This window comes from Leucoraja erinacea, chromosome 12 (genome assembly GCF_028641065.1).
Source record: "Leucoraja erinacea ecotype New England chromosome 12, Leri_hhj_1, whole genome shotgun sequence".
NCBI classification, from domain to species: domain Eukaryota; kingdom Metazoa; phylum Chordata; class Chondrichthyes; order Rajiformes; family Rajidae; genus Leucoraja; species Leucoraja erinaceus.
This window is the reverse complement of record NC_073388.1, coordinates 51,783,407-51,804,634: the sequence shown is the minus strand read 5'-3', so window position 1 is coordinate 51,804,634 and position 21,228 is coordinate 51,783,407. Positions and strand designations below refer to the sequence as shown.

The 21,228-nt window shown below is 43.1% G+C and overlaps 1 protein-coding gene across 1 annotated transcript in view; it reads left to right on the top strand.

Moving 5' to 3' along the window:
- Nucleotides 1-21,228, top strand: part of LOC129702368 (palmitoyltransferase ZDHHC15B-like) — a 71,509-nt gene that overhangs the window by 12,046 nt on the left and 38,235 nt on the right. Inside the window, 2 exon segments of the mRNA XM_055644138.1 lie at nt 11,607-11,633; nt 20,312-20,406. Coding sequence (XP_055500113.1) covers nt 11,607-11,633; nt 20,312-20,406 — 122 coding nt within the window.

The following is a 21,228-nucleotide window of genomic DNA, read 5'->3' as shown; positions in this document are numbered from 1 at the left end:
CTTCCCCACTACCGATGTAAAGCAAAGTGGTCTATAATTCCCCGTTTTCTCTCTCCCTCCTTTCTTAAAAAAGTTGAGTAACATTGGCTACCCACCAGTCCACAGGAACTGATCCAGAGTTGAGAGAACATTGGAAAATGATCACCAATGCATCCACAATTTCTTGGGCCACCTCCTTGTGTACTCTGGGATGCAGACCATCAGGCCCTGGGGATTTATCTGCCTTCAGTCCCAACAGTTTACCTAACACCATTTTCTGACTAATGTAGATTCCTTTCAGTTCCTCCCTCCACTAGATCCTCGGTCCCCTAGTATTTCCTGGAGATTGTTTGTGGCTTCCTTAGTGAAGACAGAAGCAAAGTACTCGTTCTTCCATTTCCTAAATCACCTGCCTCTGACCGTAAGGGACCTACATTCGTCTTCACCAATCTTTTCCTTTTCACATACCTGCAGAGACTTTTACAGTCAGTTTTTATATTCCCCACAAGCTTTCTTTCATGCTATTTTTCCCCCTCTTAATTAACCCATTTGCCTCCTCTGTTGAGTTCTACATTTCTCCCAGTCCTCTGGTTTGCCGCTTCTTCTGGCCAATTTATATGCCTCTTCCTTGGATTTAACACTGTCCTTGACTTCCCTTGTCAGCCACGGTTGAGCCGCATTCCCAGTTTTATTTTTTCGCCAGACAGGGATGAACAATTTTTAGAGTTCATCCACGCGGTCTTTAAATCTTTGTCTTTGCATCTCCACTGTCAGCCCTTTAAGTATAATTTGCCCGTCTATCCTCGCCAATTCCCGTCTCATACCTTCAGTCTCTTTTATTCAAGTTCAGAACCCTCATCTTTGAATTAACTGTGTCACTCTCCATCCTAATGCAGAAATCCGCCATATTATGGTCACTGTTGTCCAAGGGGCTTTGCACAACAAGATCACTAACTAATCCTTCCTCATTACACAATACCCAGTCTAGGATGGCCTGCCCTCTAGTCAGTTCTTCTACATATTGGTTTAAAAACCCATCCCGTATACATTCCAGGAAATCCTCCTCCTCTGCACTGTTACCAATTTGGTTGGCCCAATCTATATGTAGATTAAAGTCACCCATGATAACCGCTGTACCTTTGCTACACGCATCCCTAATTTCCTGCTACCCCAACCTCCGTACTGCTGCTTGGTGGTCTGTATACAACTCCAACAAGCATTTTCTGCCCTTGGCTATTCCGCAGTTCTACCCATACCTATTCTACAGCATCCAAGTTAATGTCTATCATTGCTATTGCATTCATCTCCTCTTTAACCAGTAATGTCACCCCACCTCCTCTTCCTTTCTGTCTATCCTTCCTGAATATCGAATACGCCTGCATGTTAAGCTCCCTGCCTTGGTCACCCTGGCGCCATGTCTCTGTAATTCTAACTATATCGTTACCCATAACTACTAACTGTGCACACAATTCATCCACCTTATTTCGCGTGCTCGTCACATTAAGGCACAAAGCTCTCTGGTTAGTTTTTCTTATCTCCCTTCTGCCTTTTGCTTCTGTCCTCCTTCTATGGCCCTCTGTCTCCTTGCATTGGTATCCATCCCCCTGCCCTGTTAGTTTAGACATGACCTTTCCTACACTCTCTTTCCCATTAACTGCATGGTTACGGTTCCATGTTGTTGATTCCACCCCCCACTGTTTAGTTTAAACCCACCCGTGTAGCACTGGCAAACCTGCCTGCCAGAATGTCGATCCTCTTCCAATTAAGGGGCAACCCGTCCCTTTTGTACAGGTCACCCCTGCCCCAGAAGAGATCCCAGTGATCTAGAAAGCCAAATCCCTGCCCCTGCACCAATGGTCGCACACAGGAGATTAGTGGGCAAAATTAGGGCACATGGTATTGGCGGTAGAGTTCTGACAGGGCGAGAAAATTGGTTGGCAGACAGGAAGCAAAGAAAAGGTCCCTTTCAGAATGGCAGGCAGTGACTAGTGAGGTACCGCAAGGCTCGGTGATAGGACCGCAGCTATTTACAATATATGTTAATGATTTAGATGAAGGGATTACAGTAGAGCTAATAGGACTTGATGTTTCAATCCCTGTAATAAGTCGGCACTCTTGTTATTTGCAGTATGATTGGAGTGATGAAAGGTAGGGTAGGTACGTCATCGGGGTCATCAGGTGGGCACCCTCCTTCTTTGACGTTTCATTGATAAGCCCACAACATCTCCAGAGGGCTCAACGGTGATACCTGGCGTCCCAGTTACACCCCCCTCAATTCCATACCCTCCTGTCTTCATCTTGCTGCCCAATTGTTGTCTCTCCTTTTGATACAAATCCAATTGCTGGATTTTTCTGCAGAATTTGATAATGACTTAATTGCTTGTTGGAGGGAGTGACCCCTCACCCCCATTTTCTTTAATAGCCTGGTCATAGATGTAGCAACAAATCCCCTGCATCCCATTTCGACAGGGAACATCTTGGTCTTCCAGCCATTCTGGGAAGCTTCAGTTGCCAGTTCAGAGTACTTAGTCTTTTTCCTCTCATAAGCTTCTTCAACACCATCTTTCCATGGAACTGTCAATTCCACAACGTATGCCAACTTGGCTGTTGTGGACCACAGGACCATGTCTGGCCGGAGTGTTGTAGCCACAATGTCTGGGGGAAACACAAGCCTTTTTTCTAAGTCCACTTCCATTTTCCAATCCCGAGCAGGCTGCAGAATGCTTGCATCCATTGATGTTATCTGGTGCTCTGGAGGTTGGCCTGCTGGTACAAATGTTGTTAAGTGGACATTTCCTGCCGATGTTTGTGGGGAAGCATTTGTGGTCGTTCGCCTCTGTTCAAGGATTGATGCCAACTGTCTGAGAACTTGGTTATGCCGCCAAGTATAACGCCCTTGGCCGAGGCTCATAGTGCATCCTGTTAAAATGTGCCTTAGTGATGCAGGTGCTTGGCAAAGGGAGCCAGCGGGGTCTTCTCCGAACCACTGCTTCAGGTTCTGGGATGAGGGTAGGACGTCATAAGTGGCTCTGATGACAAAACGTAGCCGAGATCCTTCCATTTGCCCCAGATGTCACGCCAGCTGAGTTTCCTCTTTTCCAGGCTCTCCCAGTTAGTCCATTGGCCCTGCTTGGCCATTGAGACGGCCTTGGTGTGTCGCTCTGCCTCCTCCCGTCTTCTCACCTCCTCCACCACGAGCCGTCTCTTCTGCACTGATGTTGCCTTGTGCCGTTGAGGAGCTTTTGGGACGAGCCCAAGCCCAGCTCTCCCGTGTTGGGCTTGGCCAACCATATCCCGGAAATGAAGAGCAGACTTAGCACTCTGAACGGCTTCAGATGGGGCCCACTTCCTCCCCATTGCCACACGGGGGGCCACTGTTCGAATAACAGTATCTTCAGATTCAGTGAGGGTCATGACCAACCTTGCTTTAGTGCATTTGAACTCTTCCACAAGTCCTGCAATGGGTAATTCCAATTTGCGATTCCTGTACAGTCCGACAGCACTTAAACATCGTGGAAGTCCAAGCCACTGTTTCACATGTGTGCTGATCATTCTTTCCAGCTTTTCCACTTTGTTGATGGGGATTTCATACATAGTTAAAGGCCTCATGATTCTTGGTAGTATGCCAAATTGGAAGTACCCCAGCTTGAGTTTTCCTGGCAGCAAGGTCTTGTTGATGTGAGCTATGTGCGTGATGTTATCCTTTTTGAGTTGTTCAAACAGCTCAGTGTCCTTGAGCTTTGCATCATACCATCGGCCCAAACTCTTCACTGGCATTTCTGAAACAGTTGGAACATGTATTCCGTCAACATGAAATCGTTGATCCTTGACTTGACCTTTGACAATGGAGATGCTTCTGCACTTGCTGGGTTTCATCTTTATCCTTGCCCATGTGATGTTTGGTGAAATTTTTCCAGAAGTCTCTTGGTGCAGGGGATAGTTGTTAGTGTTCTTATATCGTCCATATAGGCTCGTATAGGTGGCAATCGCTGACCACACTGTAGCCGTTTTCCTCCCATAACCCATTTTAATGCTCTGATAATGAGCTCCATTGCCATAGTGAAGGTCAATGGGGAGATGGTGCACCCCGCCATGATGCCTACTTCCAGTGGCTGCCACGCTGTGGTAAAGTCTGATGTTGTGAGACAAAATTGCAGATCCTGGAAGTAGTTTTTTTACCAGATTTGTTATTATTGCAGGCACCTGAAATAATTCAAAAGCAGTCCACAATAGCGAATGAGGAACTGATCCCTAGGCGTTGGCCAGATCGAGGAACAAGACATGCAGGTTCTTTCGTTCTTTCTTAGCAGTCTGGATTTGATGCCATATGATGCTGGTATGTTCAAGGCATCCCGAGAAGCCTGCTATGCCAGCCTTTTGGATTGACGTATCAATGAAATGGTTTTGTTTCAGATACTTTGTAAGTCTTTTCGCCACCACACTGAAAAAGATCTTGCCCTCTATGTTAAGAAGGTTTATTTGCCGAAACTGTTCGATGGTGGAAATTTTTTTTTTCTTTTGGGATCAGGACTCCCCCCGCTCTTCGCCAGGCTTTGGGGATGACTTGCTTTTCCCACACAACCCTCATGTTGCTCCAGAGGAATTTCAGGATATCTGGGGCATTCTTATAGACACAATACGGTACACCATTAGGGCCTGGTGCAGAGGCTGTTCTTGCCTTCCTCATTACTTCTTTTACCTCGCTCAGCATGGGAGGGTTGATGTCAAATTGATGTTGTGCGGGTGAGATTGATGGGATGTCAGCGGGGACAAAAATTGGTTAATCTTTTACCTCATCAGCGTGGATGGTTGTGATGTGTCCTTCTGCCTCTGGTTGTGATGTGTCCTTCGCCTCTGTTCAAGGATTGATGCCAGCGGTCTGAGAACTTGGTTATGCCGCTAATTGTAACGCCCTTGGCCGAGGCTCATAGTGCATCCTGTTAAAATGTGCCTTAGTGATGCAGGTGTTTGGCAAAGGGAGCAAGTGGGATCTTCTCCGAAAGTACCATTGGCAAATTTGCCGGTGACACAAAGCTGGGTGGCAGTGTGAACTGTGAGGAGTATGCGATGAGAATGCAGGGTGACTTGGACAGGTTGGGTGAGTGGGCAGATGCATGGCAGATGCAGTTTAATGTGGATAAATGTTAGGTTATCCACTTTGGTAGCAAAAACAGGAAGATTATTATCTAAATGGTGTCAAGTTGGGAAAAGGGGGAGTACAACGGGATCTGGGGGTCGTTGTTCATCAGTCACTGAAAGTAAGCATGCAGGTACAGCAGGCAGTGAAGAAAGCGAATGGCATGTTGTCCTTCATAACAGGAGGAGTTGAGTATAGGAGCAAAGGAACATCTTCTGTAGTTGTACAGGGCCCTAGTGAGACCACACCTGAAGTATTGTGTGCAGTTTTGGTCTCCAAATTTGAGGAAGGACATTCTTGCTATTGAGGGAGTGCAGCGTAGGTTCACAAGGTTAATTCCTGGGATGGCGGGACTGTCATATGCTGAGAGAATGGAGCGGCTGGTTTACTCTGGAATTTAGAAGGATGAGAGGGGTCTTATTGAAACATATAAGATTATTAAGGGTTTGGACATGCTTGAAGCAGGAAACATGTTCCCGATGTTGGGGGAATCCAGAACCAAGGGCCACAGATTAAGAATAAGGGGTCAGCCATTTAGAACCAAGATGAGAAACACATTTTCTCACAGAGAGTGGTGAGTCTGTGGAATTCTCTGTCTCAGTGGAGGCCGGTTCTCTGGATACTTTCAAGAGAGAGCTAGATAGGGCTCTTAAAGATAGCGGAGTCAGGGGATATGGGGAGAAGGCAGGAACGGGGTACTGATTGTGGATGATCAGCCACATTGAATGGCGGTGTTGGCTCGGAGGGCCGAATGGCCTACTCCTGCACCTATTGTCTTTTGTCTGTTGTCTAATGTCTAACTCCTCAGCCAAACATTCAGATCCCCTATGTTTAAGAGGGAACTGCAGATGCTGGAGAATCGAAGGTTACACAAAAAAGCTGGAGAAACTCAGCGGGTGCAGCAGCATCTATGGAGCGAAGGAAATAGGCAACGTTTCGGGCCGAAACCCTTCTTCACACTGATCGGGGACGGGGGTGGGCGGGGACAAGAAAGGGAAAAGGAGGAGGAGGAGCCCGAAGGCTGGGGGATGGGAGGAGACAGCAGGGGGGCTGAGGAGGGGGAGGAGACAGCAAGGACTAACAAAATTGGGAGAATTCGATGTTCATGCCCCCGGGATGCAGACTCCCCAAACGGAATATGAGGTGCTGTTCCTCCAATTTCCGGTGCTGCTCGCTGTGGCCATGGAGGAGACCCAGGACAGAGAGGTCGGAGACGGAGTGGGAGGGGGAGTTGAAGTGCTGAGCCACCGGGAGGTCAGCTTGGTTATCTGAAGAAGGGTTTCGATCAGTCTGAAGAAGGGTTTCGGCCCGAAACGTTGCCTATTTCCTTCGCTCCATAGATGCTGCTGCACCCGCTGAGTTTCTCCAGCTTTTTTGTGTAACATTCAGATCCCCTATGTCCCTGTTCCTACCCTCACCAACACGAGGCACTGGAAACAACCCAGAAACAACCACCCTACAAGTCCTGCTTTTCAGCTTCCAACCATGTTCTCTATACTCACATTGCTCTATACTAACCTCCTTCTCTTCTTACCCACGTCATTTGTACCCACATGCATAACTACCGGCTGCTCACCTTCCCTCTCGAGGATGTTTTGAAGTCGGTCGGTCTGAGACGTCTTGGACCCTGGCACCAGGGAGGCAACACACCATCCCCGAGTCTCGCCTGTCACCACAGAATCTCCTGTCTGCACCTCAGACAATGGAGTCACCCACCACTATGGCTCTGCCTGACGTCGGTCTCGTCGCTAGATTCGTGTCACAGACCTGTCCGCCACTCGGACTAGAAGCATCATTTGCCCCAACATCTCCCAAGAGGATGTACCTGTTTTCAAGAGGTACTTCCACCGAGGTCTCCTGCACTCGCCTCGTCCTCCTTCTTTACGTCTCTACTCGTCGTACTTCCTGCACTCTTGGAGTGATGACCTGACTGTAGGTGCTGTCCAGGAAGCTTTTGCCATCCCGTTCACCATCACAAGTTTAAATATTTAAATTAAATTAAACACACAACCGATTGAAGTGTAGTCTCCTTACCTCAACCTCTTCGCTGAAGACTCTTGTGCAAAAGACTCGCACTTCCCCTCATCAAGGCCGCTCCCGTAGACCTGAACAATTTTATCTAATCAAGTCAACTATCCACTCCACTGATTAGGATGTCTCAGCCAATTCACTCACTCACTCTCTCGATGGTCTGGCTGCTGCAAAAGCAATTGTTTAATTTCTCTCCCATTTTTTTATTCTCCCACCTCTGTCAGCAAGAAACCTGTATTTACCCGCTCTAATCTTCTCTTTTTTACCTACCTACAATCTGCTTTGGGGACACAAGGAACTGCAGGTGCTGTTTTACAGAAAAAGACAAAGTGCTGGAGTAACTCAGCGGATCAGGTAGCATCTCTTCAGAACATGAATGGGTGACGGTTTGGGGTCAGGGAGGGGGAGAAGAAGCGGGGGCAGGACATAGCTTGGCAAGTGTTGGTGGATTCAGGTGAGGAGGTGGGGATGATTGGCAGATAGTTGATAAATGCCAGAGATAAAAAGACAACAAGTATGAGATAAGGATAAAAGAGGTGCGAATTGTGGAGCCAGAGGAAGGATGTATTCCTTGATCTGCATTGACATTAAACTACTTAATCATATAAGGGCAGTGTAGAAAGGAACTGTAGATGTTGATATATACCGAAGATAGACACAAAGTGCTGGAGTAACTCAGCGGTCAGCAGCATCTCTGGAGAAAAGGATGGGTGACGTTTTGGTCAGGACCCATCAACAGGCTGCAGATCTTCAGAGGTACAGGAGCCTGAAGACTGCAACAACCAGGTTCAGGAATAACTACTTCCCCACAGCCATCAGGCTATTAAACATGGCTCGGACAAAACTCTGATTATTAATAACCAATTATCTGTTATTTGGTCTTTATCAGTTTATTTATTCATGTGTGTGTATATATTTATATTACGGTATATGGACACACTGATCTGTTTTGTAGTAAATGCCTACTATGTTCTGTGGGCTGAAGCAAAGCAAGAATGTCATTGTCCTGTCAGGGACACATGACAATAAACTCACTTGAATCTGAAGAAGGGCCCCAACCCGAAACGTCATTCATCCTTTTTCTCCAGAGATGTAATGGTGTCTGACCCACTGAGTTAGTCCAGCCCTTTGTGTCTACCTCAAACATGTTAGGGCTGGTGACTAAAACCTCTACATAAGACTGAATTTTGGTACTGCATTAAAGAAGGAAGGAGCAGTGAAAGAACAAACCAAGGAATTCTTAAACATCAGTACTTTGGAACATAAAACATTGCCATTAATTGTGGAGGGTTTAAATTGAAGGTTGCTCAAGAGAAAACACTCATATATTGGATAGTTGAGTAGGTGGCAACTCAGTTTTGTGGTGTAGATTAAATAATCCTGTCATTTGCTGGGCCTTTCCATGCACAGGAGAATTCCAGTGTCTTGAAAATGGACATTCATAAAAGAATTGTTAATATCGCAGGGAAGTTTTAAATCTCAAAATTGCTTCTTGCTACCTGAGTCAAGTGTTCCTGATTATTAGTCTTTTCTCTGGAACAATTTCTAACCAGAGCTGTCACGGGATGATTTATCCCCCATCTTCCCAACTACCCGAATCCCACAATTGGAATTTGCGTCATAGAGAAAATATATAGTTTGTTTTTCTTCAGTTTCAAGATTAGCTGTTTATTTGTATATTTGTACCTTGGAAAATTTTAACAGTGGTGTAATTTCCTTCCCTTGTGCAATTCTTTCAAAGTTTCCACGGATCTGCCCTGGAACAACACCTCTAAAAGTAACTTTGAAAATATGCTCCTGAAAGAACTGAATGCTCTTAAAACGTGAATCTATCTCTCTTGACCCTACCACTGCTATGTTGTCAGACGTTTGTAATTGAATGAGGTATAATTTACTCCAAGTAAAAGCATTCTCTTTGACCATAGCCTTTTGTTGAATTCTTTCTCCTCCCCAGTTGTTTGCATCTTCAATTCTGGACCAAGCAACCAAATCCAAATTAGCTAAATGTCAAAAACTGTTTCCACTTCTGAAACTACTTCTGCTTCCAGCACCTTGCTACAGAGATCCCTATTTCAACATCTCCTTCTCTCAAAGATGCTGTAGTAACTCAGTGAGTCAGGCAAGATCACTGGACAAAATGGATAGGTGACATTTTGAGTCAGGACCATTCCTCAGACTGGTTCTCAATCCGTCTCAATCTCAATTCCTCCCTCAATTTGTTCTTAAAATTAACCCCTTTGAGGATGATTTTGATTACTTTTTCCGATATCTCTTCCTTTAATTTAACATGGGCACAGCAAAAGTCCTTGAGATCTTGATTAGTAGAGTTGCTGTCTAAATGTAAGTTGTCATTCAATGTTCAACAAATTGTTATGCCAATAATGTATTTCAAAGAGGAACTGAAAAGTTACCATTGTAATATTTATAGTTAGTGTTTTTGCAGCTAGAAGTTAAAAATAACTTCCAGGTGCACAATCTACAAATGTTTCACCCCAGGCTTAGAAATCGATTTAAAAAACCTATGATGTAAATATTCATATTTGTGGTAATTGTTTCTTTGTACTGAGTGACGTTAAGGGCCTGTCCCACTATGGCGACCTTATTTGTGAGTTTAGGAGAGTCTGCGCTCGCCACTAGCTCGCAGCATGGTCGACATATGGTCGTAGGTGGTCAATGGTAAGTCCCCTTCATGGTCGAGAGGAGTTCCCGCATAGTGGTTACTACTCGCGGCCTCAGTTTGGTTGAGGAAAATTTTTCAACAAGCTGAAAATGTTTCTGCGAGCAAAAATTGGTCGACATGGAGAAAATCGATACTTTTGAACTCGTAGTGCAGTGGTAGTGGGGTCGTCATGTCGCTGTAGGTAGTCGAGGCAGCCGTAGGTAATCTCCTTTGCTGACCGGGCATTTTAATTGGTTCATTGGGGGGAAAAAACGTAAGCACGAGTTTTCAGAACCAAGGAAAACCGACCGGTAATGGTAAAATAAAAAATAAAATGCCCGCTAAAACTCACAGCTGTGTATCTCTGGATTATTAAAAAGTTGTCTGGCTTCTTAAAAGTGCCACCACTCCTTCTCTGCCCCATCTCCCTCCCACCCCCCGCCTTCCCCCCCCCCACTCGCTCTTTTAAAGGAGGGGGGGGTCTTTAGCCTTCCTGTTCATTGTGGGTATCACCTTGGCTTTGCACTGTGTGAATTTCAGACAGCGCTCCCCCGCTTTCCCTGGCCCCCACCGTGTGTGTGTGCTGTCTGTCTGTCTATCTGTCGATACAGCTTGCGGTTTTTCAGGCGAGTGCCCCCGAGCTTAAAGGTCAAACACAGTTTGATCAAATGTCGCGTAAGTGGGGCAGCCCCTTTAACCAGCAACTTTTCATGCATGCAACAGCAAAGGCCGCAAGCAATCATTTCCAGTAAGATTTCTATCTTCAAAATAAATCTCTTGTGCTCTTCAGAGAATTTAACAATGGCAAATTTGCATTTGATATTTTCTGTAAATTTTTGTAAATCATTAGACCCAAACAACACATGCTGCTAATCGGGTCTGACTGAAGTGGCATGATCTGCTTGGAATTCTGGTAGAGATCAAATACCTGGGAGTCAGTTCATAAATCAGCCATCAAAATTGCCATAAAGTTATGCCTGAAAATAAATTCCACACATTCCTGCATCTTCTACAAATGGTTCATTTTGCTGCTACTTAAAGTTGTATCTTTGATTTTTCTTTTTTGGAAAATGTATTATGGGCCTGTCCCACTTAGGCGATTTTTTAGGTGACTACAGGCAATTAGGGTGTTGCCTATATGGTCGTGAGTTGTCTCCCCAGTCACCCAAAGAGTCATAGCGTCTTTCTGGTTGCCGCTGGATTTTCAACATATTGAAACATTTTCGGAGACAGTTGGCGACAGTGGGTTTGACGCCAATGAGCGTAGCTTGTCTTCTCCTGACGTAGGTCCTGCCGAAGATGTCGCCAGGTTAACGTAGGTTGTCCGCAGGTTAACGTAGAATGTCGCCAGGTGACCTAGGTTGTCACAGGTACTGACTTCATTTTTTTTTGTTGTTAAAGTAATGATTCTATTTCAAATGTTATGGCGATGAGGGGTCCAGGTTCCGGTTATTCTGTGACCTGCTCCGACTATGACAGTCGCCTAAAAATAGCCTAAGTGGGACAGACCCATTAGGATGTGAAATATATTACCACAAAGTACTCCTGCAGCTGAGTTAAGCACACATGGTTATAAGCAATTGAGGAACTGTTTTATGGGACAGGGGAGTAAAAATAAAGAACTAGTAGCTTGTGCTGCCACAGTTATTTTCATTTTATAGATTTCAATTCCAATAAGAGTCATATGAATGTCTCGAGCTTACAAACCAGTTATAATGTGTTTTTTGTACTGTGAATGAAGGATAATTACTTTGTGTTTCCTTGTTTAAAAACATGTTCATTTTTCTTCCTTCTTTACAGTTACTATTCAAAATGGTTTAGAAAAAGGTAAGACTTTGTTTTGTATCATCTTTTAAGGAACTTGCTTCTCCAGTGAACAGCTGGCATGTTTCTACTTTTTATGTAGGCGTATACAATGTGGTTCTGTTCAAGAAGCAAAACCTCAAAACATTGTTAATACATCTCCGCCCGCTTTCTTTGATTTTTCTATAATTTAACGAGTCGTCAGGTTATAAAGTTGAAACATGTCCCCCCGTCCCCCCCCCCCCTGCAATAGTTGATGTATATTCAGTATTTTTCATTAAAGCACAGAATATAATATCTATTTGGGGAATTTGTAAATCATGAGTGAAAACTTGTTTTTTTGCATTAAAAATCATATTAGAGATGCAACACTCCCTCTATTAGATGAGTTGGCTTTGTTTTTTATTCATTCATTCTCTCCTCCCCACCATCATTCCTTCCCCTTCCCAAAGTACCCAAGATCTTCTTTCCAAAGATGCAGGGCAATTGCTTTACATCTGATTATTTACACTTACTGCATTAAAGTTGTAGAAAAACAAACTGCAGAAAGAGACTATGTGACTGTTTCTGCTGCGCCCACTCTTCCAACACTTGTAAAATAAATGTTCTCAATTTGCTCTCCTTACTTGATTTCCCCTGCGGAAAAGTTTACATAAATACTCGGATTTTAATAAATAAGTAAGCTGTATATTTATATACATTACATTTCAAATATTCACCCAGGACATCCTTTCAGTACAGGGATATTTGACATAGGAGCCTGTTAAATAAAATGGGATATTTTATTTATTTTATCAATATAAATGATTCATCAAAATATATTCCTATTGGGCTTGAAAACATCATTACCCACCCAACATAGGTTTACAGCATATTTCCCCACTTGATCCCCTTTACTTGAAAACTTAAAAATGGCTCAATGGTTCAAAAGATTTAAATATATTACATTTTAAAGTAAACTTTTTGGGCTGCTCCCTTTTTGAACAACTAGGGAGATTTCACCTGCATTTGTGATATGCAAATAAATTTTAAGTTTTATGCTCCAAAAATAAAGGTTGCAGGTTAGAAACCGCCAGACCAAACCATTTCTCCTTTTTCAAACTAATTCTTTCTTGACACTAGCTCAGAGGTGGAATGTTATTTCAGTAAAGTTGATCATTTTCCATGCGAGGCGCAATAATGGGTCTGCCCTCTTTGCAGATTTTGGGAAGGAGATAGAAGCAGGTGGAATGGGGCTGATTATCTGTAAGGTTGGAGTCTGTGAAGGGGAGATTGCTAAAGGTGAGATTGGTAACGGTCTGGAAAATGGTGGCCTGGGGTTTGTCTGTGTGGTCATGGTCAAGGAGTAGGTATAATGAGGTGTCCGACATCTGGTGTCTGGCCTCAACTGGGTAGACCTCCCTTGTCGGCAGGTTTAATAACAATATTTGGTTTGTTACTGAGTAAGCAGAAGGCTGTGCATTCAAAGGGAGTGGGATTGAAGTGCGTAACTTGAGTGGAGAAGTCAAGATTGTTGATGTTGTGGCAGAATTTGGAAATTAAAAGGTCTAAAGAGGGTGGAAGGCCAGCAGGGAGAGTCCATGAGGAAGAGGAGTGGTGGAGATGGTGAAAAAGGGCCATCGCTAGGAGATGAGGTCCCCATGCCAAGGAAACGGGTTCAAGGAGAGGGAGGGACAGGAAGACGGAAGAAGAGCTCAACATCATGTCGGACTAGGAACTCATTGAGTTGGGTGTAGGGGTATAGATGAAAGGTCTCTGCTGAGAAATGTGAAGACTATTGTGGTTCTGACTGGGATAGAAAGGGTAAGGAAAATGGGATGGTCACAGTCAAGGGCCCCATCAACTATGATGGAACAAAATCCACAAATATTAAATAAAGAATGAAACAACGCTACAGTATATAAGACCTTGGGTTTTCACTGAAAACACTGCCCTGCAGCTGGGGCTGTGCACTAAGAATTTTGTCCTTTTTCTTCCTAGCAGATAAACTTTGCTGAAGATCAATGTGTGTCTTCCACCTTTTGTGGGTGGAAGCTAACTATGTATCACTTTACAATAATGAATGTCATTTAAATGGAAAAATAGCCAGAAATGTTTTCATCCCAAACACTGAATTTATTGTATATTTCAATGGTTCAATGCTTCAATGGTCCTTTATTGTCACGTGTAGCGAGGTCCAGTGGAATTTGATTTACCATACAGTCATACCAAAAAAGCAACAAGATATAAAACTACATAAAGATTAAACATAAACAGCCACCACAACGGCTTGTGAGAATCCCTAGAACACACACCAAAAGCGGAGACCCGCAGCCATCAGTTGAATGTCTGGGCCACACACACACTCTTCACCGTGTTATGACCAGAGTTGTACCGACCTCTCTCTGCAGACCCTTTCCACCCGAACAATCAGAAAGCCGTCCACATGCACACTAGACTCCAGGATGTTCTAATGGTGGTATGTCCTCACAAACACCAAGATCACTGCACTCACGGCACTCCCTCCGAGTCCCCACCAGCACAGGCAGCAGGTCCATCTTGTTTTTCGGCGACCTCACATTCCCCACTCTGATGGAAGGCAAATAACTTTGACCTTCCTTTTCCCCTGCAGTCGGGGCGATCGAACCATCCGTATCGGGGCGATCTAAGCTCCCGTATCGGGGCGATCTAAGCTCCTGCAGTTGGCGATCTAAGCCCCCGCATCGGGGCGATCTAAGCTCCTGCAGTTGGAGTTTCCGAAGTCGATCCCTAACAAAGGGACCACCAGCTCCACGATGTTAAGCCGCAGTGCAATTAGGAGTGCATGTTTCTTCTATTCTTGGGGGAGAGCAACCCGGCTTTTTGGAGATATGTGAAATCCAGACGGACAGACAACACTAGTGTCCAGATGCTTAAAGTGAACAACTGTCTGATCACTGAGGACCAGGCGAAAGCAGAAGCTCTTGCAAACCAATTTCAACACGTTTTCACCCGGGAAGATGTGGAGCCTTCATCATTTCCAGTCCTACCGCCCAGCCCGTGTGCTGATATGCCTGCTATTAAAATAGTGGTTGAAGGTGTCAAGAAGTTATTGCTCAACATCAATACCACAAAAGCAATTGGACCAGATCAGATACAGAATCAAGCCCTCAAGATCGCAGCCGAAGAACTGGCTCCAGTTTTGCAGTTCATTTTCCAACAATCGCTTGACTCAGGTGATGTTCCGCTGGATTGGAGGAAGGCTAACATCACTCCTCTCTTTAAGAAGGGTTCAACCACCAACCCAGCGAATTATCGTCCTGTTTCATTAACAAGTACTTGCTGCAAATTGCTGGAGCTTTTAATTGATAGTAATCTGATGCAACACGTGAGCAAACATAACATTCTTGCTGACAACCAACATGCATTTAGGAGGCATAGATCATGTGAGTCTCAGCTTATCTTAACGACAAATGACCTGGCCAAGCACCTTGATAGTAACGTCATCACGGATTTAGTTGTGCTGGACTTTTCTAAAGCATTTGATGTCATCCCACACCAGAGACTGCTTCGGAAACTTGACTTCTATGGTATTCGTTCCAACATGAAACGACGGATTTCTATTTTCCTGACAAAACGTCTTCAGCGTGTGTGTGTGTGAACGGAAAGAGCTCCAATTGGCATCCAGTGTTGAGTGGTACACCACAGGGCACAGTACTTGGCCCACATCTATTTTTGCTTTACATAACTGACATCCATGAAAAAGTCGCAAGTACGACCAGACTATTCGCTGATGATTGTTTGCTGTACTGTCCAATTAAGTCAGCTGATGATTAAGATGCACTCCAAAAGGATCTCGACACAATGGTTGAGTGGTCACAACAATGGGGCATGCAGTTCAACCCTTCCCAATGTGAAACCATGCGTGTCACCAGAAAGAGGAATCCAGGCAAAACATCTTACAATGTACTTGGTGCCACCCTTGAAGAATCCAAACAAACCAAGTATCTTGGCATCAAATTGCAGAATGATCTGCGTTGGAATGGTCAGACTCATCATGGAACAGTGAAAGCAACAGGTGTCCTAAACTTTCTGAGGGGCAACTTTCATCATTGTTCAACTTCTGTCAAGGAGAAGTTATACTTCACCCTCGTTAGACCTCATTTGGACTACGCAGTTGCAGCATGGGACCCATACACAAATAAAAACATTCCTTCCATCGAACGTGTCCAAAGACAGGCAGCTCGATTTTTTACTAACACCTATGAGAGAGAAGCGAGTGTCACCAAACTTCTGAATTCTCTGGGGTGGAACCCTCTCCAAGACAGACGTGAAGCTCACTGTTTGACCTGTTTTTACAAAATGTTAAATGGTCAGCTCGACATAGACTACAAGACCTACACCAAACCCAAACCAATTAGGAGCAGACGAGGGCATTCGATCCAATTTGTGATCCCAGCTATAAAGACAGATGTGTACAGCAATTCGTTCTTCCCCCGCACAATTAAAGCATGGAATAATCTCCACCCTACTATAGTTACCCAACCAGATGCAACTAAATTTAAAGTAGCTCTTTCTTCCCAATAACCCTTTCTGGCTTAAGTCCTCCCGCCACCACCTCCAGTTTAAATTCCATTTGGAATATTTTGGAGGACCAAGAAACCAAGAAACCAAGAAGACGGAGATACGATACATAAAAACATTGTTACTGTTAATATTCAGTGGGTTAGCTTGGCAATTTTCCCAATCTGATTTCAGCAAGGTTACTGGATACATAAAGAGCAAGTAATGCAATAGCAGTTGTAATGCAGTGAAATCTGATGTGTGGTGCCATTTACTTTCTCCGATCTCTTATAATTCTCCTTGAAACCCGTGACCCTTAATTTTGCTTCCACCTATTTTTTCCACCCTAGTAAATAATTCAGGCAACAGAATTGCTTGATCTCCATTCTCAGTAATAATTACTACATGACCATTAAACATTTAATAAGAATGAGTACCAGGATATCTGTGACAATCCTCATAGTAAAAGGAAAGGCATATACAATGAACGATATTTCAGAACATTAAAAATATATCTGTACAACTTGGTTATTTTATGGAAAATGTAATATATTTATATTGCTAACCTTGAATGCTGCTGCCTTAGCTGACAAATTGCACTTGTGCAGAGAACATAAAAAAGATTCTTGTTAATATATATCTTTTCTCCATAAGAAATAGAAGACATTCTGCCCCTCGTGCTTGCTCTGATATTCAATATGTTCAGCACTGATCTTATACCTCAGGCATCACTTTACTGCTTTAGCCCCATAATATGGGTGCAGGGGATCCAACCAACCCCACCACACCCCCACTGAGTTCCTATTAACATTTTGTTTACTTTTCCTGAATTCCAATACCTCTGGTCTCTGGTGTATGAATATCTAATATTTACAGTAAATATCTAAAATTCTATCAAATATATTCTTAAATGTACTCGGTGACCGTCCCTCCATATTCCCTTGGGTAGAGAATTACTACCCTTTCTAAATAAATGTCTTCTCATCTCTGTGCTGTATAGCCAACCCTTATTTTAAGAGTGGGATCTCGGATTTTGGAGACCACATCACTGTATCCACCTTGTCCAAGAATAATGTTGTTACTTTTTATAAGATCATATCTCTTTCTTCTGCTTAACCTCTCATTATATAACAAACCAGCATTCCAGGAATCAGCCTGGTGATCGTTCATAATATTGGAAAATATATTAGTATTTTATATCAAGAGTCAAACGTCCAACATACTTTCTCAAAACCTTAATGCTGGAACTTGAAAACCAATAAAATATTGCAAATGCCAGGTCAGAAAGAAATGCAAAATATGTTGGAAAGACTTAAGGGGCTGTCCCATGTGGTGACCTAATTGGCGAGTTTAGAAGAGTTTAGGAGAGTTTGAAGAAATGTCATGTTGAAGACCTCCTTCGACTATGTAGAAGATCTCCTTCGACCTCCTTCTCCAAAAATGCACTCAGCTTCCAAATCTCCTACATGCAGTGAGTTTAGAACATTCCCAAATTATAGGAGTAGACCATTAGGCCATTCAGCCCAGCTACCTACACCACTATTCAATCATGGCTGATCTCTGCCTCCCAATTCCATTTTTCTGCCTTCTCTCCATAACCCTTGACAAGCATTCTAATCAACAATTTGTCTATCTCTACCTTAAAAATATCCACAGACCTGGCCTCCACAGCCCTCTGTGGGAATGAGTTCCACAGATTAACTACCCTCTGACTAAAGAAGTTCCTCCTCACCTTCTTGTAAACTCCCCACCAATGTAAACTCCAGTGAGTAGAGGCCCAGTGCTGTCAAACGCTCATCATATGCTAACCCACTAATACCTGGAATTATTCTTATAAACCTCCTCTGGACCCTCTCCAGCCTGACCAGTGCCTTATAAAGCCTCAGCAATACATATCTAACATTCTTGTTCCTCTATTTAAAACTTGATAGATGGCAGAGAACAGAGAACTTCTTCCCTTTCATTTGGGAAGCATTTGAACATGAATCATAGAGGTATAAAAACAAACTCTTCACGTCCCATTTTGTGAATTACACTGGAGTTATTCTGCATGGATTGCATCGAGAAATTAATAATGAATGAATGATACTTTATTATCGCATATGGCAGGTCACAGTGAGATTCTTGGTTTTGCATACCCAAGGTATGCAAAGAGTCGCTACATCAAGGGCGCTGACAATGTGACAAAGTATTTCATCTTGTGTGGTACTGACCTGCGATTGCCCACTCACATTAGTTCTATGTTATCCCACTTTCGCATCCATTCTCTACACAGTTGTGGTAATTAAAAAGTTATCTGAAATATGTATATTTTCAACATCTTGCATTAGGTGTTCTGTCATTGCCTTTTCTTAGGCAAAGTGATTGTATTTTGTCTGCCCCTTGTGGTCTGCCAAGTGGAACGTTAATGTGAGTGGATGGGAGTGTACTTATCCTGCCCAAATTCTGGCAGCTTAACTACGTTGCAATAAAGAGTTATTTTGGCCTGTCCCAAATTTTTCAGCAAGGCAACCATTAATGTTTTATTTCCATTCCAAATATAATTCCAATTCCTTAAAACTGATTGGCATTGGACTATTCAAACGAAGGAGCATTTTGTTGTCACTACACAAATATTGCATGTTATTTTTCAGTTATTTTGTTTTATACCATTCCTTATTGCAGCATAAATGACAGGTTCCATTTGCAATAATCCTGGAATACTGATCTATGTGGGGAAACACTCCGTCATGGCGATGTGTTGTTTCAACACCTGTAAAAATGCCTTTGGCAAAAGATCGTCAGGAAACCTGCGTGTTCTAGGCGTGTTCTTAAAAAAAAGTCTGCATCGGTATACTTCAAAATAATTCCTTTTATCTTAATTGCTTTAGAGCATTCTTATAAAATAATAAAACTATATAAATGTTTTTTAGTTTGAAGCCAAAAATCTAAAATAGGACCTACAATCTGAATTTGTGAATATTGCAAAGTTGATCATGTTTATCTTTTAAAAAGCAGAAAACCATGTTACTAATTGATTTATTCGGCATCAATAATAATTTCTGTTAAGGATTATTTAATGGAATAATCCTTATTAAGCTACTCTTTTATTTGAAACTTGCTTGAGCAGTGCAACAGTATGCTGCTCCCCAAAAGTTTCAACTATTTGCTGTTAGGATTTTACAATCATAATTAATCGTTTTGCCACAAAATTGTGTCGCCAGTGCAAATTAGTGAGTATTTAACTATTTTAATAAGGAAGGCATTAACGTAGCTGCCTGGGAGCCGGTTTGGAATGAAGACTGTCATTAAGGCACGTCCAAAGAGCATTTTTGTACAGCAATAAAGGTTCATCTTTCGAAGCCATCCTATTTGCGATGGGCTTCAGTCACACAGCTTCTGCTAATTACTTGGCATTCACCTCCGGCCATCATCACATCGCCCATTGTTTGAAATAGATGACATGATGGGCAGAAATTATATAGATAAGTATTGCTAAGACAAAAATGACTTTCCTAATTGAAGGCGTAGCTACCCTGCTGAGATTTCATATAATTAATCCTTGAAGAGATAAATATATTCCGTTTGGAGAGTGTTTTGATTCAAACTATTAAATGTTATGGAGTCATAGAGACGTACAGCACAGAAGCAGGTCCTTTGGCCCATCGAATTCATGCCAACCACGAACCACACACTTAGTTTAGTATAGAGGTACAGCATGGAAACAGGCCCTCCGGATTGCTGAGTCCACACCGACCATCGATCACCCGCTCACACTAGTTCTATGTTATCCCACAATCATATCCACTCTCTACACAGGGCATGTGGCCAATTAACCTACAAACCCACCAAGGAGAATCTGCAAACTCCACAGAGAGAGCATCCGAGATCTGGCACATGAGGCATTGCCACTGTGTCATCCTGACGTCCTCCACATCATTTTCCATTGATCCATGTTTTCAGCCACTGATCTATGCTTTTACCAACGAGCGGTTGTCCACTCATTCACAAGATTGGCATCAGCATTACTATTGCATGTTGGCTGATTGAAAGAAGAAGCTGAATGTCTTGACCTTACAAATACAAACATATTTCCATATAAAATTAACTGCACTTGTTTTTCAAAATGGAAATATTATTTACCTGTTTTTAAAAAATGTGACCCTTAACTTTATCTGATCATTCTTTTTGTTGTATTTCAGCTGCATATCTTGTGATATTTCATTTATTTTTTGTGCTGTTTGTGTGGACCTATTGCAAGGCTATTTTCACAGAACCAGCACAGCCTTCCCGAAAGGTAATTCAATTTGACTTAAGTGAGCAGTGATTATTCTTGTATAATAAGTTCAATGGCATGTTTAACTTCATCATGGTTTATATGGAGGTGACTGGATCAAATGGGCTTTATATGTGTGATATAATACAAAATAATATAATACAAGCACCAGTCTAAAGAAGGGCCTCGACCTGAAACGTCACCCATTCCTTCTCTCCAGAGATGCTGCCTGTCCCGCTGAGTCACTCCAGCTTTTTGTGTCTACCTTCGATTTAAACCAGCATCTGCAGTTCTTTCCTACACATAAGTTAAGGTGTGAAAATAGGAGCGATGATCAAGGGAAATATAGATCTTTGTTAGCTCGGGGAAGGTGACAATGAGGCATACAATGTAAAGTTTAATCAGGACAGTCAGACTGATCGGAGAACTAGGATGGGGGATGGATAACCTACTTGGCTATTGGCTGTTTCTGTCAGAGGTTTTAAGTGAATGGGAGAGATCAAATAACAATGAGTGGAGGAATTTTATCTATATAATTAAAAGTCTCATCTTGACCACTTCCTGTTTGCACTGCATATTGATTTTAGAAAAAACGCTACCACTTACGGCTGTGATTTTTGGCCATCTTACTCAGTCCCCCTCCGCTGCGCAGGACAAGAGGATTTTTACCATCGTTGAAAAATAAAAGAGTTATTAGTGTTTAAAAAACGTTGTGATTCTCTCTCCTGTCAATCACCGCCATGAACGCCCCGTCCGGTGGGAGGGGGAGGGGACTATAAAACCCGGAAATGTAGGCATGGCTCAAAGCTGAGTCTCACGTTGCTCGTTGACACAAGAGGTCCC